Raw genomic sequence first — 25,265 nt, forward strand, 5'->3', positions numbered from 1 at the left:
TAGTGTCTTTATGTGGTTACAGGATTACTTTAGAATATCTCCCATCCAAGAACTGGGAGTAAAACATTACTGAATTAAGCCCCTAAACACCCTTCCTGCCTGGTAGAGAGTCAATACTATACTCATTTTACAGAGGTGGAAACTAAGGCCCAGAGTGTAAGGCCAACATTTCCAAAAGTGACCAGTGATTTTGTCCAACTTGAGACATCTCTAAAAGGGCCTGATTTTCAAAGTTCTGAACACCTTGTGCCCTCTGAAAGTCAGGTTCTGTTAAGGTATCTTAAATTGGGCATCCAAAATTACGTTACTGCTGAAAATTCAGGCCTACATTAATTTACCCAAAAAGTCTGTGGCAGAAGCAGGAAAATAAGTCAGATCTTAAGTCCTACTCCTACAGAATGTAATGATCTACCTCTACAACAAGTAAAAATATAGGCAGTCAAGCTTTCTACAGAAAGTAGCTCCAAAAAGATCATCAACATGATCCATGATTAAGCCTGTGGATCTAAAAGATGATAATTTCACTCTTCATATTGTTCACCATTTTTGAAACTGAAATGAGAGAGAAGCTTTATCACCCAGGCAGGAGGAACTAGTGGGAGCACATATCCTCCTGGATGGTGTTATTAGGGAACAGGAGAGGATAAAAATGGTTTTGCCAAGTCCAGCATTCAAAAATCACCAGTCATGACATAATATCATGATGCTGGCTTAAAAATGAGATTCTACGTAGTAAGAAGTTTAGAGTTCTACTTATTTGCTTTCTGGCTATGAGCATTTAGAGTTCATATTTTCAAGCTGTTCTACACAGCTATGAGGGCTAGAAACTTTACTTTTTTTTTAAACTGTGAGTCTTAAAAAATAAATAAAACACAATTTGATTTCAAGAGTGAGGTCTTTACAAACACCACCAAATATCATGACATCACTGATAACACTGCTCTACAGCCAAAATGCTTCTGAAATAAATGTAGTCCAACTTTACTAATTCTGGGTCACTGAGAACGAAAATGATGCTTAAAATTGTTGATTGGCTCTAGTTTTCAAGATATGCTATTGGGTCAGTATATACGACCCTTGACTTGGGAATGGCGGAGGATAAGTGAGTTATAAAGGGAAGAGATCTCAATTTAAGAAATGACTAAAATACATCTTTGACTGGATCTATGAATAAATCTATGACTGGGTTTGGACAGTACTTGCTTTTTAGGCAAAACAATGAATGATGCAATCTGAAGCTGGTATTGCGTCATACATGATATGAATTGCATCATGTTATTCCTAGAAGTCATGGATGATGCAATCATAACGAAGCTTACATCACTCTGCTGAACAAATTGCCCTATATGAGCTCTAGAAATCATACAGTGTCGTGCTCTCTTATTTGTCAGTGTTTGATTTTGCAAAGGGACACATTTCTGTTTAGCCAAAGTGAGCAGAGATGCCTCGTACTTGTGTGAAGAGTGCAGATAACTTCTGCTATGTTTGTGGTGAAGTGACCTTTGCATCACAAAAGCGCAGTATAATCACTATGGTTAAGAAAGCCTATCACCTTTATTTTGGCTGCAAAATTGGAGATCAGGACAAGAGGTGGGCCCCACAAGAGGTGGGCCCCACACATATGCTGCAACACTTGTGCAACAAATCTTCGCCAGTGGTTGAATAGGAAAAGGAAATCTATGCTTTTTGCAGTGCCAATGATTTGGAGAGAGCCAACAGATCATACCGGCACTTGTTACTTCTGCATGGTGCCTCCAGTTGGGAAAGTTGTGTCAAAGAAGAAAAAGCGGACTGTGCATGATCCAAACATTCCATCAGCTATACGCCCAGTACCCCACGGAGAAGGACTGCCGGTTCCTGATGCACCAGAATCACTCTCACTTGAGTCAGATGAGGAAGAGGAAGAGGATGAAACTTCTGGTCCTGAACCATCAATATCACAGGACCCACATTTTCTCCCATCCTCCTCCTCTGAACAACACCTCATAACACAAAGGTGAACTGAATGACCTTGTCAGGGATTTGGAACTACCCAAGAGTAAGGCAGAGCTGTTGGGCTCCAGACTACAGCAGTGGAATCTCCTGGCAGGCTATCAGGGCAAATGGAGCCCATCAATGCTTGCAGACTATTGCTGGACAGTGACAAGAGATACTCCATTTAAGGAATACAAGAGATAAGCCAAGAAGCGCCGAGTAGACACTGAATAGGACTAAACTATGTACAGAATAGTTTTTTGCCTTTTGTTTCATAATAAATTTGATTTATATAACACTTTTGCTGATTTTTAAAGTGTTACATAAACAGGACAGGTGAAATATTATCATGTAAAGCAACCATAAACACATGAAAAGACCTAGGTTTACAATTTATGATTAAAACTCTACTATCTACACAATATACGTAGACATAAAATGTAAAAACTTAAATATCTTAGAAACAGTAGCCAATCAGTTGTTTTAATTGTCATATTTGAATTCAGCACATCAAAATATATAACAACTATCACATTTTATCTCTGAAGCAGAAAACTTCTCAAAAATTGTAGACCAGTGTAATAATTGTGAGAGTTAGCAACCACCTGAAAGGCAGCACAATCTGCACACCTTGCAGCCAGTACCGAATGTGTGCTCAGTGACTGCAGAGAGTTTTGCTGTAGGGAAATCTACATTACTGATTGCTATAAGCTAGAGAGAGGTGACAATGGACTTCCAACCTAGGTGCCATCCTTAGACCTGCTGAGAATCCCCTCCATTCCCCCCCCCCTTTGGTAAATGAAGATATCCATGACGATAAAGATATCCTCTTTTCTTCCTCTCTATTGTCTTCCCTCCTGGCTGCTATTCCTCGCTTTTAGTTCCCCTCTTTGCTAATGAGGTCTTTAAGGGATCTCTCTCCCCTCTCCAAAGGCTAGGTAAGTGGCCAATGCATTTACAAGCTCCAAATAAAGATATTTGCTTATGTAATGAATCATCCATGTTTTAAAGAAAGGATCTCAGATCATTTATTCACACTTAATGGGAAGTCTGCAGGTCTTATTAATTTTATGACTAATTAAAATGTTTACATTTCTTTTAGAACACATATTGAAGATCACAAAATGGAATATGTGAAATAAAATCTTATAGTCCTATAATCTCAGAAATGTTTTATTCAGTGTCACCTGTCAAATGTATCATTTTGGTTAACTCTAAATAAAACTGCACATAAGCCTTAAATGCTCAAAATGAATTAACACAGATATGTTAGCGATCAAAAGAAATAATCAGCTACTCCAACTAAGTGTATAGTTAACACTTAAAACTCAAGAGTTCAGTCTGCAGCAGTACTGCAACATATGGTCACTTCACACTGTCAAGAACTATGATTTAGGAGAAACAATGCTAAAAGTTTAATGAAATCTGATTGTGCAGAACACACACACACAGCGCGGCATTTATCTCTGCTTGTCAACCACAATACCATATAAAGAATTCAACAACCTTTTCTGAATAAAAGCCCCACTGTGTTAATTGTATGTTCTCTGTTCAAGATCTTACATAAATAATTTCCTTGTCAACTGTTATGCTCTGGCACAGGGAACATGCCTGAAAGTTGCCTAATTAAACTGCATGTTTCCATATGAAAACTGACTATCACGATGGCTGTTGAAAGCATCCCTAAGAGCACAGGTGAAAAGAGAACAGACCTTCAGCCCATGGCTGTCACTCTAACACAGGGGCAGGCAAACTTTTTGGCCTGAGGGCCGCATTGGGTTTCGGAAATTGCATGGAGAACTGGTTAGGGGAGGGGGGTCGTGTCCCCCCCTCAATCCCTGCCCCATCCACACGCATCCCTGCTCCCTGTCCCGATTGCCCCTGGAACCCCTGCCCTCGACTGCCCCATCCAACCCCTCCTCTCATTCCTGACGCCCCCCCGGGACCCCTGCCCCATGCAACCACCCCTTCTCCTGTCCCCTGACTGCCCCAGAAACCTCTGCACCTGACTGCCCCCCGCCAGCCCATCCAACCCCCTCTCTCATTCCTGACTGCTGCTCCCCCCACCCCGGGACTCCTGCCCCATCCAACAATCCCTTCTCCCTGTCCCCTGACTGCCCCCCATCCAACTCTCCCTCCTTCCTGACTGCCCCCCGGGGACCCCTGCCCCATCCAAACACCCCTTCTCCATGTCCCTTGACTGTCTCCTGTCCCATCCAACCCTTCCTCTCCTTCCTATTTCCCCAGGACCCCTGCCCCCATTCAACCCCCGTTCCCCATTCTCTGACTGCCCTGTCCCCTATCCACCCCCACACCCCCCTATCCACCCCCCTGAACTCCCTTGCCCTCTATCCAACCCCCTCCCCCCAGCTTCCTGCCCCCTTACCGCACTGCCTGAGGCACCGGTGGCTGGCGGAGCTACAGCTGTGCCGCCGGCTGGAGCCAGCCATGCTGTCGCCACAGTGCGGCACAGAGCACTGGGTCAGGCTGGGCTCTGCAGCTGCTCCAGAAGTTCACAGCCCCACCACCCAGAGTACTGCATCAGTGGCAGAGCGAGCTGAGGCTGCGGGGAAAGGGGAACAGCAGGAGAGGGGCCGGGGGTAGCCTCCCGGGCCAGGAGCTCAGGGACTAGGCAGGAGGGTCGCACGGGCCACCGTAGTTTGCCCACCTCTGCTCTAACAGGTACTATAATAAAGATAATTTGCCTTGTTTAATATTTAGAAACTGTGCCTCTTACTTTGAGACTCCATGCACCCCTCTGAGCCCATGGAGGGAAGTCTGTGTAGGACTGGGGGAAGCTCTGGAGACTGAAGAGGTGGGCTGGGGGCAGGGAAACAAAATGAGGTCTTTCAGATTCCTCCCTCACAAATCTCATGGGGACATCATTAAAAATAAAATTACAAGCCATATTAAGTTATGTCCTCTTCCCATCTACCTTATGAAGTTCCTCCCCTTCCTCAGACACATTCAGTTCTTAGTTCTTTAAAAATAGAACAATCCCTCCCTCCCGCAACAAAACCCAAAAGTCCATACCCATTCCCACTCTCAACCTTGAAATAAGAGTGGCCAAGAGTATTACTGTGTTTGACACATGAATTGACCAGTCAGAAAAGGACAAGGCTGCACTGCTCCTCTATAAGTGACTGCTGGGGTAATGGCAAGACAGCTTATTTAAATTCATAATTTTGTGCGCCTCCTTGTTGTGAGACCCATGAAGAATTCAATGTTCTATCCATCAGCCCTTCTCTCCTTTATGCTTTCCCTGACCAGACACATCTCTACTTCTTCCCCGATGGGCTGGTTTAGCCCTACTGAGCAGAGACCATCTATGTATACAAAAGTACATTTGTAGAATATATATAAAATCAAAGCAGGGTTAGGTTAGGTGCCTAAAGCCACTTATGAGCTATGCTGGCTTTCTTGCTCTTTTCAGTACTATATGTAGCTGAATGCCTGAATATTTGAACACCTGTAAAATATTTAGATTGCTTTATGTACGCGAGTAGCTATTTACTTCAAAAGTCAGTGACACTCATTACTGCACATGCTACTGATCAAAGAAAAGTAATTAAGAGGTCTGTCTGCATTTCCATTTGAAACTCCAATTTGGAATACAATAATATCTTGGAGGCTTCAAAACTGAATTAGGATGAAATTTAGAAAACGTGGTATGAATCCAGAACAGCAATTTATTGTCTTCAAAAGTGGAATCTTTTTAAAAAATTACAGCATATCAAAAAGCAGACTATTTCTACTCTTGACAATTTTTGACAAGCTCTGGATCAATATTGGCTAACATTAAACGAATCTTCTCTTTTCCCTCCACCTTTTTGTAAACATTTATGGGTGAGATCTTCACCCCCACTCCAACTGTTTTACATCACATAAAAGGGCTGGAACTACATAAAGGGAATCTAAAAGCCCTGTATCTAACTGGGGGAGGATTCCCCTGAGGCAGGCCTGCCTCCTGAGGAACCCATTGCAAGCCCTAGCACAAGAGGCATGTGGTAACAGGATTACAGATGGGGCCACAGTACTCAGCACTGCAGAGATTCTGGGCAGCAATATAGCCCACAGGGCAGCTCCAGAAGGCTGCTGTAAATTAGCCATGTACTCAAGGTTGTCTAAGTCAGTGGTCTCCAAAGTGGGGTGCGTGGCAGGAAGAGCTCATTTTGGGGGGTAGGGGGCTTCGTTAGCCGGAAGTCCGAGTGGCTTTTTTTTTTTTTTTCTTTGGCAAAAATGGTAGAATCAGTGAGGCAGGGGGTGCGTGCTCAAAATTTTTTTTACTGATAGGGGTGTGCGATCAAAAAAGTTTGGAGACCACTGGTCTAAGTTACACTGGAGGCCACTCCAACCCCCAGTACAACCTAGGATTTGGAGGGTACAAAAGGTGATTTAAAGCCAACTTAGCCCGACTATGTCCTGGACTGCAAGTTCTTTAGAGGCTCACCAGAGAATCTCACCCTATTTAGTTAATAAACACAACACATTCAGATAAGGGATTACCTTATTTTAAGTTTCAAATCATGTTCAGTGGCAACACAGCATAAGAAACTAGTTTGTATCACATGGTGTTTATAAATCATCATATATAAATATGTGAAGCCCTATTCAATGAATGAATACGTACAACTGTCAAGAGTTATATTCCCTCGCTACACAAGGACTTTTTTCAGAGTAGCAGCCGTGTTAGTCTGTATCCACAAAAAGAACAAGAGTACCTGTGGCACCTTAGAGACTAATAAATTTTCACAAAAGCTCACAAGGACTTTTTTGTACTTTTAATAATTATTTATTTCAAACAAAACAGGTGGTAAAGCAGTACTCTTACTTTAAGGCTTTGATAAGCCTATTGCTGTAATAAAACCACACCTCTACCTTTATATTACGCATTCGTGGGGAGCCAAAAATCCCTACTGCGTTATAGGTGAAACGCCGTTTTATCGGGGTAGCGGTGGCAGGGCTGCAGTGGTGATTTAAAGGGCCCAGGGCACCCCGCAGCAGCCGGAGCCCCGGGCCCTTTAAAATGCTGCCCGAGCCCCACTGCTGCAGCCCCAGGTAGCAGCAGCAGGGCTCTGGCGGTGATTTAAAAAGTTCCGGGCTCCCCGCAGCAGCCGGAGTCCCAGACCCTTTAAAGTGCCGCCAGAGCCCCAGTGCTACTGCACTGTATGCAAACCCATGTTATATCGGGTCACGTCATAGTGGGGTAGAGGTATATTATTATTCAGAGGTTGAATGGAATAATCTTTTAGTGAATCAATCCTTTATAAATAAAATCTTAGATTAAACTTTAATTAGGTCAAAATACATTTTAGGGTCTTCTCCATATTAAAAATTTGTCCACAACAAGTGACTATCTAAATTAGCACAACGTGTCAGTTTCTACTTAGGAGGAATATGGGACTAAAACAAATCAAGCAACTCACTGAGTGTCACAGGTCAGCAATGAAGTGCACACGAAGAATAGTATATGGTAGCCCAAATAACATCAGCCTGTACTACAACTGAAGTATAGCAAATGCCATCAGATCCTCACTGTCAGAACTTCAGTTTCCTAGGGTCACACCTCCTTAACACACACACAAATAATAAATATCCACAATTTTATATATTGCACAACTCCCTATTTGAAGGGGATTGAACCACATGCATGACATAACTGAGGGAGTGAAATAAAAATCGAAGCGGCACTGGTCATTTGAACTCTCCTCACAAAACATATTGAGATGGGAAAGAACTAATGAAGTTGTTACCTTGCTTAACTTCAGGCAATAACGTACATCAGTTGCCAGTAGATTATACTCCACTTGATCAATGTGTGCTTGAGACAAATACTTTGTTAGGACATCTCCCAAGGAATGGCATGGACTACAGCTTAAATTGCAACAGTATTAACAACAAAAATTTGCTGCTTAATGGAGACTCATTCAGCAATTGCCATGTTGCTGAGTGGTGTTCTGCCAATTCGAAATTATGCATTCTGGCCTAAACGCAGATGTTGCCGAATACAGATTAAAAGAATTTTAAACTGAGTAAACATGAATTTTATAGTGAATAGCTTGTTCTTGAATTCTTATTCAATACAATATTTCAAGTCTCTTGGGTTAGTTTAAATATTGGCTGTTTCTCTTATATCAGATATCCTCAATCAGGCTGATCGGCTGCCCACTGGGACAATTCTACCATATATCCCAGAAGTTCACTAAACTGATTTTTTCTTTGATACAGTTATTTTAACATGGTACTGAAAGTTGATAGGCACAGGCATGGAGTAGGGTTAGTTACAACTCACCCTAATGAAAAAGGTTGACAGGTATGAAATATAATCCTGTGTGTGATAGTTAAATGATTACACAATCATACTGTGTTACAGACAACTACACAGGCTCATAAGTATTAAACGATTATTACTAACTCTACCTCGATCTTCTATTTAGCTGTTATGGTCATGGGTAAGATTTAAAATATTCTATGCTTATAACTTCTGTTCAAGTTTTTAAAACAAGCTCAACAAAACATACCAAAAAACCTTGTTAAAAGCAAGAGGTTGCCTCTAGAGTGAAGATTTTCCATTAGTACACGTTAATATTTGATGGATGATCTTGAATTGAAAACATCTAACTTACAAACATCAACATGTAGAAGTGTTTAAAGAGACCTCCAGAATTAAATTTTTGATGTTATGAAATGCTGCTAGTTAAATAATTTGATCAGAACTAATGTTATTTGCATCTATGGCCTTAAAATGTTCCAGATTTAAAGCTTTATCCTATTAGGTTAGATTATAAGAGACGAGGGAAAGGGAGTATTTCAAAGCTCTTTTCTTGAATCCCCAAAATTCACTTTTATAATAGGGAGAAGAGACACTAGCATTTACTTGGGTGAAGGATAAGAACTTGGGTGAATTACCCAACATTTTATGTTTTCGTAATATTTCTGTCATCTGTTTTAATAGTGAAACCTCTTAAGCAAGAACAAAGGCTATGTCTGGTCTAGTTTTAAGTACAATCTAAAGCCCCTTTCTTATAAAGAAGAAAATTGAGTAGATATATAAAATGTAGACTGCATTCTATTATTTGACATTTTGTTACTGTGTACTGACCTGTTCACAGAATCCAGTATAGTTGCCTTACATATTATTTTAACCCTTTGATGGCAACAGAAGCTAAATTATTCATATTTTTAATTTTTTTGTCCACTACCCTTAAATCAAGGATATAAAAACTGATTCAAAACCAATGGCTTGAATGCTAACAATTGCAGGAGATGGGATTCATTAAAAAAAAACAACTTATCTTTGTTCACTGCTCCCACTACTGTCAGTTTCTTCACCTGCAGCCTCCAGAAATCACTGACTTGCTCAAGTAAATGTTTTGATTATATATATTCTTCCTTAAAAATAAAAATCCCTTTATAGTCACTTTTATTTCTTAAGTGCCCACACTTCAACAGATAGGGTAAAATCCTTTGCCACTGAATTCAAGGGAGCCAGATTTTCACCCACCATACAGATAAATGGAAAAGACTTTAGTTAAAGGTGAAAGGAAAACCACACACAATTTAACGCAATAATCAGTGTATATAATCTGCTCAATAATACACTTTATACTCTTAGTAATAGAAGAATTTAAAATAAACTGAAAAAACAATTGATTTTATTGGCCTTGTTCAATCAGTGATCTGTATTCCAACCAGAGATTTTCAACTAATTTATCAATGGCTTACAAGAAAGCCTCCTGATACACTACACTATTTATGAGATGTCTTTAAAACTCATTTAGTACAAAAGTGATGGTTATATAGAAGAATGGTCCTGGGGTTAGCCGATAGAATTGGAGTTCTATTCTTAGCTGTGAGACAGACTTTCTGAGTTACAAGTCAGTGCTTCATTTCTCCATATGCAAAATAGTGATATTACGTTCCCCACAAGACTGTTGGGAGGCTGAAGTGAATACATGTGAAAATGCTTTTCCATAATTCTTTTAGCTGTATACTACACGGTATCTCATTATATATGACTATGTAGAGGAGGTGTGTTAGGACAACATGGGTCGGTCTATAGTTACCTGACCAATTACAAAAATAGCTGATTAAAAAAAAAATTGGTAGGTATTGATAGTAGTCAATACTAACATTTTTTTTTTACTAATGAAGAACAGAGCTGTAAGCATGAATAGCAGGATGTACTGACTACACCTGTCTTTCTTTCTGCAAAGCTTCACTTGTCAGCTGTCAGTTGTTACAGATAACAGCCAGCCAGATTACTTCAATGATGTTGTATCAATGGAATATTATTGATCACAAAAAGAGTGTAGGTCAGAGAGGGGGAAAAATCTAGAACTTCCTTATACCATTAACTTCCTCAGAATGGCAACTCGTAGTCACTGAAAGAAAGTTAATGAAGGTCACAAAAAGATGTTGGAGATTTTTATATTAATACTCAAAATGTGATATTATTTATTACTTTTCTTGCATCATTTATTCAATAAGGATTTTGCAAAAAAAGTAAAATGTCAAATGTAAAAACACAGGAAAGATATGTTTTAGGACTGCATTGTAATTTCCAAAGACAAAAATATAGTGAGTCAAATTTCACCCTCAGTTACAACCATACATTCTCATTAATATTGTGCACCGGCGGTGTACCAGAAGAGAATTTGCAGTGTGTGTATCAGCATTAATAAAATTAAATGAACTGATGTGAAACTTACTTGAAACATTAAATGAACAAGCATATGCTAGTGTTCACAGCATATGCACCTCTGCCATACTACAGCGTGATATGTTAAAATGCAATTCTCTTCTGAGAAGTAAATTGTAAAAATGACATATGCTACTACATAACACCTCGGCTCCCTGTGTATTGTCAGAAGGTTATCTACTATACTAACATTAATTTGTCTTTAGTTCAGAGACAGGGTCTGAAGCTCTAGTCTTGTGTATAACATTCCCTCTGAATATTTTCCTTGCTATATATGTATAACAAATTCAGTTCTCACAGTAATTGTTCTAGGAAAAATGCAGATTTCAGAATATTCAGCAGATACGGACAACAGGTCAAATTCACCCATAATACTTGGCTGCTTAATGCTGATCCAGTGATGCACAATAGCTGGGAAGCCAGTTTAACCAGGTAGCTGGGAATTTTCTTGTTTCACCATGGCCTGGCCCAGGACATTGGGGTAATTAGAAGGCCTGCGCTCTGTGATCCCCAGGTCTAACTGCCAACCCCAACACATTAAAACAAACCATGAGACTGGATTAAATATTATGTTTAAAATAATTTGGGGGTTCTATTTATTTGCCTGCTGGTTTTCGAGCCTGTAGCGTTCATGTTTTCAAACTTTCTCTACAGACCAAAAGGGCTAGACACAATTTTTTTAAATTTAAAGTTACAATTCTCACCAAATCACATGACTCCAGAAGCTATGCTTTTAAGATACCAAATATTATCATAAAAGTCTCAAGAATTGGCAACACTGAGAATAACTTCTTGAGCAGTCAGGTGCAAGACAGAGCAGCCCTGAAGTTGCTCTAGCTCACACTGTAGACCAGACCAGTCTCCAGCCAGGCACTAAGCTGAGGGAAGCATTAAGAGGGCTCAAAGCCATCTTTACTTTCTTCTCCAAGGTCCTATGCAAAGCACAGCTCAGACAGACCGGAGGATATGGTCCACTGTTTCGTATTAGAAACATAATATAGTCATCTATTAATCAGAACTAAATTAGGATACAACACCTAGATAACTCATTTGTTGTAATTAGTAGTGTAAATATAAATATTATATACCTCTCAATGCTTGTAATATTTCTTGGCATTTAAAGCCATAACACTTATTTTGGGAGCTATTCCAAAAGATTTTCACTTGGTCGGTTTATAATTAAGTAATGTGTTAGTTAAACCCCAGAATAAATAAGTATCAATTGTTTGCTATAAATACAATTGCTTCCCAGAAATGTAGTCCTCTCATCCCCCAGATACATGTCACAAAGTCAGACCTAATTTAAAGGATTCCATTTATTTGATGTCAGTCCCCTCTGCTAACCAGATCAACAGATCAAAGATACTTCTCACGTCTTATACTCTACTGCTTTTTTCTCCTTCTCTCTTGGCTTTGGCCCTCCTTTTATTCCACCTCTCATTCTCAGATCAGTTCCTTATGAATCAAATGTCCTCCCATCCAACCCCTCCTTAAGTCCTATTTTTATTAAACTCCTTACACTGATCCCCTCATTGATCATACCGTCCTGTTTTTTCATATTTCTCAACTTATGTTGGGTAGAGTTAGAACCTGATCCTGCAAACACACGTGTGAGTTTGTCCCATAGAAGTCACTGTGTCTACTCAGATATGTAAAAAAAATTGGGTAGAAACTCATAAATGTTCCTCTCCACAGAAATCTTTAGTAAAAGGCGAAAGATTTATACAGTCTGAAGCGAAACTCAGATACGTAAAGTTAAGCACATGTGTAAGTCTTGGTAAGACTAGGGTCTTAGAATGGAAGCTTTTTGGAGCAAGGGCTTGTAAATATTCTGTAAAATTACAATCCTCTGTGAAGCAAAACACACATTCTTCTTCAATGGGCAACAGATCTTCTGGATACTTAGATATATCAATGGTTTTCACATAAATCCAAGTATATTTTACAAATAAAATGAAAAACTTCTTGCATAAACAGCTATCAGAAATGAATGAATGTAGTAGTGAATAGTAAAAGTCTCTCCTTGCAACTGCTTGTCAGTTCTCTGTTAATGCTATGGAAAAACTCAGGTAAAAATTGATTCAGACATACAGTGTGTTACAGGTGGAAAAACTACAGTTCAATCCACCTAGGTAAATAACTCATCAATACTTTATAAATGCACCCACCTGCACTCAGTTACTATGGAAACTATTTACCACAAAATTGATCATAATCTAGTTTTAGAACTTTCTAACACAATAATCTGATTGTCTACTTTTCAGTCCAATATGCAAACCAAACACCTGGAATAATGCAGCTGAGTAAAGAGACAACAAGCCAGGAATAGACTTGCTGCTACTAAATATGTCCAAATTTAAAAGAAGGATGTGAAAGATAAGCACATCAATATTTTTCTGATTAAACTTCACAGTTTGCAAAATTCCTGCTATTCCAGTCCTGGACTTCTGAAAGGGAATTTTCTTTCAAAAAAATTCCCCTGCACTGCTAATGTTGCCACAGCCCCCGTGGTGGTAGCAACGATGAGAACTTTAGTGCAGACAGTGCTTTGGGCAGCCACTGGCTTTTTATGCACTATTTTCCCTAACCCCCTAATAATTTCTATAGTCTACCTTTGGACAGTGAAGACTGACAATTATACATCTTTGCACACTCATTAACCATTAAGTTATACCACTTCCAGGCCTTCAAGCAGCCATATCTGTTGGATGAATTTTAAGCTACATTTTTTTCAAGGCCATGATTTTTTTTGTTTTTTGTTTAAAAACCATGAGATTTTCCAGCTCTTTGTATTCAAGACAAATGGAAGGATTCGTCCTCCTGTTACTGTCCCCATACATTGGTATGGCAACACTGTTTGTTATATCAGATCTGTGATTCTCAATTGTTGTTAAGACAGAGAGCAAACCAAAATCCGAAGGATTAAGTGTTGGTCTTTTAGATAGCCCCAGCTTAGTACCTACTCCTGGGGGAATTTTGCGACACTGTGCATGCGCAAAATTCATGTCTCCAGCAGATTTCTTTGCTTCCCCGCATCCGCCCAAGTCCTGTGCATTTGGACCGCCCATACCCAGACCCCACCCCTGCCAAGCCTCACCCTGTACACCCAGAACCCCCCTAGCTCTCCGTACCCGAACCCCATCCCACTGAACCTCAACCCCTGCATCTGGAGCCCCCTTCACTCAGACTCTGTGCCTCTGGACCCCCACCCCTGCACCGACCACTCTCACTGAGCTCCCTGCACTCAAACCGCCACCCTGAAGAGCCCCACTGCCCTGTACCACCCTGAGCCCCCAGGTCCACACTCCCATGCCACTGACCCCAAAATAGCTGCACCAAGACCTCCATTCTACAAAGCTCCATTCCCCCAGCACTCGGGCCCCCCTGCTGAGCCCCCCACACCGCTGAGCCCCAACCATCTTCACCTGGAAGCCCCTGCAGAGTCTCATTGCCACTGCATTTGGAACCTGCCCCCCAATGAGCCTCTGTGCATCCAGATCCCACCACATCTAGACCCCTCACAGAGCTGCCCACACCCAGATCGTACCACACAGAATCCTCTCATTTCACACCTGGATCCCCAAACTGAGTCCCTCCGCACTTTAATCCTGCCTGGTTGAGCCTGCCATCCCCACACCTGGAGCGCCTGGCGCAGAGGGGCAGGGCCCCAGGGTGTTTCTGGGGCAGGCCCAGGCCTTGTACTGTGTCAAGGTCAGATGCAGCCTCACCACTGAGTCCTTGTCCGGAGGGTAGGTGAACTGCAGGGTGACCACACATCTTTGTGCAGCCAGTGGCCTGTGCTCCCCGCTGCCATGCTGGAGGCTCTGCATTTATTTAATGACAAATAAAACTTGCAGAATTTTAGAATATTGTGCATAGACTTTTTAATTTCTTGGCGCAGAATGCCCTCAGGAGTAAGTACCTGAGATCATACCGAGTTTTAGCTCCAGCAGTAACAGAGAACCATAAGGACTGGACTGGTAACGCAGGTCTTCCAAAGTTATCTGTTATCTTAGGCCTTCTCTACACTCAAAAGTTGTACTGCTTCAACTATAGCAGTATGCAACCCCACTAGCGTCAACATAGCTATACCGGCACAGCTTATTCCAGCTATAGAGGTTTAACTGAATCCTCTAAGGGTTGTACCAGTACAACTATCCTGATTTAAGAACCAAATAAAAAAAAATCACATCCCTAACTGAAATAATTATGCAGGTACAATGTGTCTGTGAAGACCAGGCTTTCAACAATCTTTCTGAATTCTCTCAAGAAACAACAAGACAATTCAACATAGACTTACACCCTGTGAAAATCTCACGAGTCAGTGGGACTGCACAGGGTATGTCACCAATGAATTTGGCCCATTCTTTAGAAAGTTTACTGAGATAAAATTAAAGCTTTGAATGTAAAAGATTGTGATAAAAGAAAAAGATACAAGTTTATTTGTCTAACAGATGGCTTACGTTTCATGATAAAAATGTTTGCATTTAATGTATAAAGATTACCTATTAATAAGGAAGCAGGTATATTTTCAAAGGGATGTTTCCATTACAAATAAAGCTAGTACTTTGTAATTCACTCTGTGATGATATATTTTACAATTAGGTTTGCTCAGTGGGTGAACCCAAAGTAATTTCAATGCCAAGGCTTTATGTCTAAATCCTGTTGCTAACAACCCTACTGAGCTACTAAATATACTGTATTACGTGCAACATCATCAACATCTTGCTTTTCTTCAGAATCACCCAGACTACGGTCAACTATTTATTTTTTTACAAAGGTGCAGGAAAGACTTTTGAGTCTTGCAGAAGCAAACTTTTTGATTTATTCTTGGGCTATTATGCACACTAATGTGTGTGTGGTGCAAGGAGAAGGAAAGTAAACTAAAAAGTAGATGCTCATAATTAATCAAATCAAATATATTTTCAATAATTAAAAGTTAAAGTTTCTGAACTATTAACTCCTATGTATTTTATAAGTAAGGCTGGATGGCTTTTCATCTATGTGTGCAGGGTCCAACTGTGGCATGAGATTCAAAGTGACATTTCCCCAACAGACAAAAGTCAATATGACAAAACTACCTTCCATAATGTGTGTGCTGTCCTTAGGAGAGGGCATGGGCTAGAGTTGGTGTGAAAATCAGAGCTACATCTTATTCATACAAAGGGCAGAAATGAGGTGGTGGGGGAAGCACTATCGCTTCCCAGCTGTATTTGTGGCTTCTGGATTCAAAATAAAAGGGAGTATGTGGGGGGAAAGCAGGGAATGAACTAAATAAATTAAGTTTCCATGAGGTTACTCCCTCCAGAAGCTCCAAAACGTGTTTATCAATGGAAAAAATCCCAGTATTTCTATTGACTTGTGTATTTTCCTCCTATCTAGAATTCTTATCTTACTGGTATTTTGGGTTTTTTAAGGGTAGGCAAGGAGGAGGGCAAAGTAAGGGCCAGACTGTGCCTGGCCATTCACAGGGCCAAGGACTAGAAAACACTCCATTTCTTTGCGTACAATGCCCACACCCTTCAAAACTGAGACTGATGGCACTTCTTACAGTACTATACATATATAAACAGAAACACATGAACTCTTCCCACATAACTTCACAGGTGCAAGACACCTGAAAGGAGGCTATCACCCCAGTCTCCTCCTACATTGGGCAGTAGATGTGGCAGGTATGCAAGACAGTGAATGCTCATCCTGTGCAACAAGGGATGCTGGGAAGCATTATATGTTGGTGCTCCCTATTAATGATAAGCCTAAAGACTGTAATTTAGTTTTAAAGTAGTGGTGAACTTTTTCATACTCAGTAACATGTGCAGGTGGTGACTGTGCTAGGCAATTACAAAATTACTGTACTGCATACATTTCCTAATTAACTTCTGAATGGTGCTAGGAGGAAGTACAGTATCATACAGTAAATACTAGGTTTATACTAATAAGCTGACTAAGCACAATTGAGTATGCTTAGAAAAAAGTGCTTAAACTTGCTGTTTAGCAGAAAACTTCATTTGCACTTGAACATTCATAGAATCATAGGACTTGGAAGGGACCTCAAGAAGTCATCTAGTGCAGTCCCCTGCACTCATGGCAGGACTAAGTATTATCTAGCCCATCCCTGACAGGTGTTTGTCCAACCTGCTCTTAAAAATCTCCAATGATGGAGACTCCAAAACCTCCCTAGGCAATTTATTCCAGTGCTTAACCACTCCAACAGTTAAGATGTTTTTCCTGATGTCATACCTAAGCCTCCCTTGCAGCAATTTAAGCCCATTGCTTCTTGTCTTATTTTCAGTGGTTAAAAAGAACAATGTTTCCCTTTCCTCCTTGTAACAACCTTTTATGTACTTGGAAACTATTATCATGTCTCCTCTCAGACTAAGCAAACCCAAATTTTTCAATCTTCCTTCACAGGTCATGTTTTCTAGGCCTTTAATCATTTTTGTTGCTCTTCTCAGGATTTTCCTGAAATGTAATGCCCAGAATGGGACACAATACTCCAGTTGAGGCCTTATCGGCACAGTGTAGAGTGGAAGAATTACTTCTCATGTCTTCCTTACAACTCTATTGCTGCTAATACATCCCAGAATGATGTTTGCTTTTTTTTGCAACAGTGTTACACTGTTGACTCATATTTAGCTTGTGGTCCACTATGACCCCCAGATCCTTTCCACAGTACTCCTTCCTAGGCAGTGATTCCCCACTTTGTATGTGTGCAACCGATTGTTCCTTCCTAAGTGGAGTACTTTGCATCTGTCCTTATTGAATTTCATCCTATTTGCTTCAAACCATTTCTGAATATTCATGATCTATCAATCAAAAATATGAGAAAAATGGAAGAAAGTATAATCTTGCTTAATGTAACTTGGCGGAAAGTTGGACTCTGCATTTTAAATTATAAAGTGGAATGTGACTCAAAAAATGACTCCGTAAAGATGGCATTGTGGATCCATAACTGTCATGAACTCCAGATCAGTGATACTCAGACCTCAGTGATTCAGAAGCCAAATTAGCGATCAACATTACCCAAAAGAGCCACAGAAGCATGAATTCATTGTTTCATTTACTATCTATCTCCCTGCCATTCTTACAGCAAAATGACTGACGAAGTATTCTACAATTGGTTAACAACACAGTAAAAGCATCCTGACTGGTTAGTAACTAAATCACAGAGTGTTTTAATATCACGTGCTGCAAAGATGCATTAAAGAGCCACTTGAGCTCCCAAACCTAAGTTTGAGTATCACTGCTCCAGACCATATGGGCTCATTTTACAAGTAAAAATGAAGATTTTTCTAACTGCTGGTACTGCAAACTCATTTTGGGGTTAGAAAAATATTCAGCTTGTGTTCTATGTGTAATGAAGGCAGATTTTACAGCTGAAATATGGCTCACCTATCAACAGAATTGTTAGCCAAAATAGCATCCAGCTGACTTGCTCTAAGGTGTGTTGTCTCTGTTAGGGTAACAGGAATAAAAGCTTCTTTTAGTTATTAAACTAAATAGACATAACTGACTACATAGACATGACAGAAGGGAAGCAGAACTGTGAAGTAAGAGTGACATTATTACATTGTTACTTTGCAGAGTAAACTCACATCCAATATATTTTTAGTCAGTATAGGCCTATTTAATTCTCACATATCAAGAATGCAACATTTAGCATAAACACATGCAACAGAAATTTCTGAAAAAGCAAATTCCTCTTGAAATGATTTAGAGAGATTTCTTTATGCCTTTTCTATTGAGCAATAAGTATGTTATAAATATTGTCTGTGAAGTAAAAACAAGCACTTGTATCCAGATTCTTCAGCCCCTGCATTGTCATCTCTGAGACTAAACCTCTAGAGTACATCTCCACATGACACATTTACCTAAAGTGGATGCACATGTCTAACGTAGGCTTTTGTTTAGTGATCATGGTCATTTTGAGTTTGTTTAAATACTGAGTCCTAATGCTTACCCACTAATCCCAGGACGTTTTGAAATGCTCTCAAGCTTTTAGAGAGAAAAACTGTTGCATGGACTTTGCAGATGAAACTGACCACAGTTCACTGGAACCAGCCAGTTCAGATAGATAAAATGAAAGCAGACATTTCTTGAGAATATCTTGAAAGCTTTTCCATTAGACTGTATCAGGGGTATACAATCTTCCCTACCTTTTGATTTCCTCTTTCTTTAAATACTGTGTATATATAAATTTATCTGCTTCATTTGATATCAAGCAAAGATCTTTGGGGAAAAGCTATATCTTCCAGTACTTTGTTTTATACTGCATTATATAAACAGATATTACTATAATATCAAATTTAAACTCTAAAACATTCCTAAAAGGAGTGACTGTAAACCACCACCACTGAACTTACAAAACTAATTAGCAAGCAAATAAAGCATTTGGTCTGTGCATCATTTTAAAGTTGTTCCCGCTCCATGCCAGGCTTAGCTGCAGTATTCAAGAATATCTGGGTAAGCCTCTTCACTGGATGTCAAAGGGCAGTCTAGGAAAGCACAGTATATGACAAATGACAATGTATTGAACAGATAGATGGAAATGTCTCAGGTTAGATTTTCATTAAGGGCTCAGAATGGACATTCATTTTTGATATCATGATCATTTGGACTGTGTTAATCTGGATGTTCTCTGGACAGGTAGTTCTACTACCTTAATAGCCTATATTTTATACATAAAGAAAACCTATGTATTACACACACACCTTGCTAAGGAAATGAAGGAAATTTTTGTGCCATGGTAATACAAACTATTAAGCAGTAATCACATCCTGCTAAATTTGAGACATCACTAACGGTAATAGTAACCTTGGCCAGCAGCAAAGCAGGGAGTTCACAGACACAAAAGTATCCAGGGTACTATGAAAATGCACTGGGAAGTTTTCTCAATATCATTCTCCAGCACATGACACTCATATGTGACAAGAAAGTGATGAATCATGGTATCTGTGCCTAAGGAGAGGGGTGCAAGCGACGCCGGACAGTTGCTACCTTTTTAAAAAACAAAACACCTTAGGTCCTCAAATCAGAGAGAGGTGACTTCTTTGTCATGTCTCCTTGAATTGGAAAATGAAACAGATGGATTATTATGATGTGTAGCCTCAAATCCCATTGTTCACTCCTTCATTCTAGCCCATGTTCTTATCCCCTCTGATCCCTCAGGTTATTCGTACATTAGGAGCTTCCATCATATCACCTTTCAGTCAGGCTGGGGAGATGTGCAATTAGCTTCTTTTCAAACTGTTGCTTATGTTACCCTTTTGTTTGGCTCTAGGAATAACACAGCCACCACCTGTCCCTGGGGCCAGATCATGCCCTGTCGACACTTGCACATGCAGAAGAGGCCCTCCATATCTCTCTCTGTCAAAGAGGCAAGTGAAAGTGGTTTCAGACATCTTTTGACCTAGATCCCATAGAAAGCTCTTTGTGGGAGTCCATGGTGATCATCAGTCTGCTGTTGACAAGCATCATCCTGCTCTAGACCCCATGGAATCTTCAGGAGAGTTAATCCAGCCTAAAGCTTTTTTGTAGAGCCCCTCCAGGATATGGAATTCCTCTTCAGGAGCAGGAGCAGCCTGAGGAACAGCACTACCAGGGAGCCAGGTTGGGAGTGGAGGAGCAGATGTATAGGACCTCCATCTGGATGTTCCTGGCCTCCACTAGATTTCCCAGAGTTCCACGTGGATCTCCAAAAAGCCATGGTTCTGAAGGCTGAACTCCCTTTTCTTTCCAGAAGCGAATCAATACTCTCCCTCCAGACAGAGGAAATGGGAGGAAATTCTTCAAGGGAACCCTCAAGTTCTCCTCCCCTCTCTGCACTCGTGTCTCCACAGGAAGAGGTAATTGGGCAATTGTTGAAAAACCAAAGACCACCCCTTCTGTAACAAACCTGGTGCCCATTCTGGCTTCCACTGAAGCCAATGGAAGTTTTATCTTTGCTTTCACTGAAATAAGATTAAGAATATTCTCTAGTCGCCGCTATTTTGTGGCCCAATTCTGAAGCCTTTATCTGGGCAGAAGTAAGACAGCTGCTATTCTGAGCCTGTGGCTTTGTAGAAAAGACTGCCCGCTACTACTGCATCTTTTGCTTGGCTACATTTTAAAGCAACTGTAAAACTGCAGTTAGGTTTGTAAACATTTATAGCTCATTATTAACACTTTGTGTAGCAGAGGACCAAAGACACACATTTTACTTGTGAACAAAATAGTCATTTCACTGCCTGAAAAATTCATAAGATCTGTTTCACAAATTACCAATTCAACCATAAGAGTGTACAGTAAAAATGACAAAAGATTTGTTCTTACAGCTGATAAAAAATTTATAACAAGGCATTCAAGTAAAGTTACTTTCTGTGTTCTGATTTAATGAATCATTTGAGCAGTATCTGGCTGGGTGACACAGATGTAGGGCTCGCTGAAGCCTACTCTAATGCCTACTGGTATAGCCTTCCTTGGGACAGTAAAGCCAGAATAATGTGTCAGACTGAAGTAATATCAAAGAAAGTAAGTGCAGTACTGGGGACGCTATGAGGTTGGCCCACAACACTTCTTGACCTGTGAATGTCTGGTAAGTACTTCTCTGTCCAACAGGCGCCAGTGACCCAGGAAGCCCAAAAGAAGAAGCAGCAGTGCGGTAATAAACAGTTTATGCAATAAGATTTTTGCAATCTTGTAATTCAAGCTGAAAGACATACACAAAGATTGCTTGATGGTTTTAACCCTACTGAACAGCAGAGTCTGACACTGTGTGAAACCACCAGTGATTTCTTAAAAGGTGAACTAATGTTAAATGTTTAATATGAGTTTGTGAAAAGAACTGCCTGTTTTAGAAAACTGAAACTTTTACAGTTTGCCTTTATTTAACTTTAAACCTGTACACTAATTTGGAGAATAAAAATGGGGAAAGTTACTTGATATATTGACTATAGTTTGTGTTGTTTATGACTTCAGAATTATGTTGAAAAGGAGTATGTAAAATCAGGCTTATGATTAAGAAAAAAAACTGCTGAAGACCAGATCTCACCACATGCAAACTAAAATGATGTAGGAGTCTAGACATTTTAAATGTTTAAGTATGTTTAAATGCAGATTGGGGATATTTAATTAAATATCCCAGTCCGAATGTGTCTGAATAAGTTATGGCTGCAAAATGAGAATTTTTCTATCTCAAAACACAAGTTTATTCAACAGTGTGATGAAAAGTGATTCGAGTATATAATTTTTAAAATGTACTGCCTGTTTTCAAGTAAAAACAAATGAATTCCTGCTGTAGAGAAAAATGAATTATTTAAGAAAGGCAAGAACACACTAAAATTAGTATGCAATAGAAAGTATCCGTTAGTATTTTCCACTGTGTTTTCTTCCATTCTAAAAGTTTTTTCAAAACAAGTCTATTATTGAATATGTAATATCTATTATAATACACAAAGGGTACTTTTTATAGGTTACATAACAGATAACTGGATCAAAATATAACAAAGCCTCTGCTGAAAAGTACTATATATCAGAGAGAAAATGAATGTTTTAGAGAGATGAGTGAAAAGAAGTAATGCTTAAAAAAACCCAGCAACACTGACCTGAGGTCTGTAGGATTTAGTATTTTTTAAGCAAGATGTAATTTTTCAAATGATTATTTGTTACTGAAAATCTGACAGCTACAAAACTGCTGGCAAAATGAATTTATGTGTATAACCTGTGTATAATGCCCAGCATAGTTAATAACCAGATTTAAAGAAAAACATCCTTGTATTTGTTATAATTTTTCTAATCCTTAGATATATGTCATATCTGTTATTTAGAATAATTGCAGTACTTACACTGATAACAACACAACAGCAATTAGGGTCCATTCTGGAATTTTGTGAATAATATTTGTATTTGTTAACCTGAAAAATAATAAGGGCAACATCAAAAATTGTACGTTTTAGAACACAAATAAGATCAGAACAGTTGAAACTTACTATTAAGCAAAAATAAGGGGCTGGGTTTTAAGGCTTCATTTTGAGAAATGGTGAGTACCTGAAAGACCCATTGAATTATGTGTAGTATATTAATATTCAAGTATCCTTAAAAAGAAGATTTTCAACCTCCTTCCTATTTATAGACACCCACAACAAGATCAGATTTTGGTCCATGTTACAGCAGTGTTAAAGCTGAGTAAGTCTATGGAATTCAGTGGAATTTCTCCAGATTTACATTCGAGTAGCTAATATCACAATCTGGTTCATTATATTTTTAACAATATTGCACAATATCTAGGTATTTTAAATTTTTGGCCTTCATCACCTTCTTATATCAGCACCTCAAAAATAGTAAGAACACCCCTCTTTCTTTTCTGCAACTGTTGTAATAGCTTGAAAGGTAGCAGAATTCCCCCCCACTCACTCATGGCTCCTATGCATGAATGGTCTATGGGGGGAGGGGGAAAGCTAAGTCAAAGAAACAGAATTTATATTTAGTTCAGGATTCAGTGAGATCCAAGGTCATTCTCATTTCCAGAGAGACAGTTCAGAAGCCTAGGTCCCATACCAGCAAAAGTTCTGTCTCCTGTACTCCATATCTCACCCTACAGATCAAGTTTCATGTTTCACATCTAGAGCATCTGTCAACAGAGTTCATGGTTGCAAATGGATACACAGGTTTCCACATAGCTAAGGCCAATCACTTGGTGATCTCTGAATATCAAGACAGAGTCTTTGTACTATACTCTATTCAATGTGGAGAAAGTGCAGAGAGCAGAGCACAGGAATGATGTGTGGCACCAAGACCTATGATGCTGCACAAGTGGACTACTAGATTTTGCACCAAGTGAAGCTTCATCCCTATATATAACAGAGCTGCAACAAGTCAAGCCTGGAGATCACAATGCATGATTTACCATGGGCAGATTTGGTCGGATTGGGTCAGCAGCTAGTCTTATGGAAAGCCACAGATGACAGTAGGTATAGCTATTTGGGCATCCAAAGCTGTGAACACTCAGAGATATTGTGGAGTTGGTAAATTATTCAAAGTGCTTCTTTTTCCTATCAGCACGCTTCTCTCTTACCTGGGTTCAGTTGAAACAGCTGCTTTTCCCTTATGTTCTCATTTGAGAAGGCACTGGGAAAGCTGGGAGACACAGTGAAGGGCATCATTTCTATAATGGTGACCTCTCAGCCTGTCTCACCAGCTTACCCAGTGGCTTCATCCAGAAATTGTGTAAGATGGGGGACATGGCCCTATGGGGGCATTCTAGGGGCAGAGGGACAGTTTTCCATCACAACCTTCAGGGTTTTATCTAACAGGAAAGACTCAAGCCATTTGAGGACATTTCAACAGAAGAAACTGTTCCTGGAAGGTTTTCAAATAAGCTGTACGGGCCAGAAATGTACATTTGTTGGAAGTCACCTGTGGAAAGGCATATGGTGGCCCTGGCTGAATGGCCAACTGTGGCTTGTGCTGACAGCACTAGTGAAATCATTAGTCCCCTTCAAGGGGCCTCCACTTGCTGGCTCCAGTCTAAAGCCCTTAACATGGGTGGAAGGAGAAAGAGAGCATACTTTCCCTCTATCTGTTAACCCAACCCAGAAAACTCTTCCTGTGACCTGTAAACTAACTATCTGTGAGCCAAAATGATGACTCTCTCTGCCTGGTGCCCATATTAAGGTACATATTTTATAAAGGATGGCTCCACTCTGAATAGAGAATCTGAAAAAATGGCACACTTAGGTCTTGTCTATACTGCATGCTAAACTGGTGCTTCTGTGATTGATGCAGTGGCATCAATTTAGTGGGTCTGGTGAAGACGCAATGAGTCGATAGGAGAGCGCTCTCCCATCGACTTCAGTACTCTCCCTCACCAAGAGGTGGAAAGTACATCGGTGGGAAAGCACCTCCTGACGATATAGTGTGGTGTAGACACTGCATTAGGTTGATGTAAGCTATGTTGCTCAGGGGGGTGATTAGCAGCAGTGTAGACCAGGCCTTAGGTCCGTGTTTCTTGCATCTCATTGATTTTCATACCAAATGTTCTCACTTTACAAGACAAAGTAATTTTTTTCTAAACCTCAAGCCCTACAATCTCAACTAGGGATGTGCATCACAAGTTGGGTTTTCTTTTTTGGGCAGGTCAATGTACACCACCAGTTACACTGGGCAATGCTAACAACCGGTTTTTGAAGTGGTAGCTCAATAAGTTACCCCTACAGACAATTTTATACAAGTTGTTAGACACCAGTGCCCACAGTTGGACACTTATAGGGAGCGCATATAATTTTAATAACTATGGGTAGTATGGCCTCAGCTGCTGAGGTGGGAAAAATATTGCATGATAGACAGATAACGTATGAGACCATCCCACCAGATTGTCAACTCTGAGGCACAGAGCAGAATGTTTCCTTCCACATGCAGCACATTTATCTGGAAGATGACAAACTGCTGTGTCTTATATGCTGACCACTGAGGCACTCTATTTCCAGGGAACCAGCAACAAATAGATTTTGGCCTTGCAACATGACACCTTTGTACTACATGAGAGAGAACAGCACAAAGTGGAGGAGTAGAGAGGTGGATTTGACAGAACAATTTAAGTCAGTTGTTGAATACA

The 25,265-nt window shown here is 40.0% G+C and overlaps 1 protein-coding gene and 1 non-coding gene across 6 annotated transcripts in view; both read right to left on the reverse strand.

Annotated features, from left to right (window-relative positions):
• The window catches only part of RPAP2 (RNA polymerase II associated protein 2), a 64,980-nt gene that overhangs the window by 6,867 nt on the left and 32,848 nt on the right, over positions 1–25,265 (reverse strand). For 2 of the 5 annotated variants that reach the window (XM_030574156.1, XM_030574154.1), the window contains one exon: positions 22,498–22,566. The exons of 1 other annotated variant lie outside the window; for it this stretch is intronic. In XM_030574156.1, coding sequence (XP_030430016.1) covers positions 22,498–22,566 — 69 coding nt within the window. Of the gene's footprint in view, positions 1–18,067; positions 18,127–22,492; positions 22,567–25,265 lie in introns of those variants that run through there. 2 more of the 5 variants (XM_030574155.1, XR_004001781.1) reach the window with 2 other exon arrangements.
• LOC115656985 lies at positions 12,309–12,424 on the reverse strand. Its single transcript, XR_004001853.1, has one exon. It is a non-coding gene; the product is annotated as a U5 spliceosomal RNA (small nuclear RNA).

This window comes from Gopherus evgoodei, chromosome 8 (genome assembly GCF_007399415.2).
Source record: "Gopherus evgoodei ecotype Sinaloan lineage chromosome 8, rGopEvg1_v1.p, whole genome shotgun sequence".
Lineage (NCBI taxonomy): Eukaryota > Metazoa > Chordata > Testudines > Testudinidae > Gopherus > Gopherus evgoodei.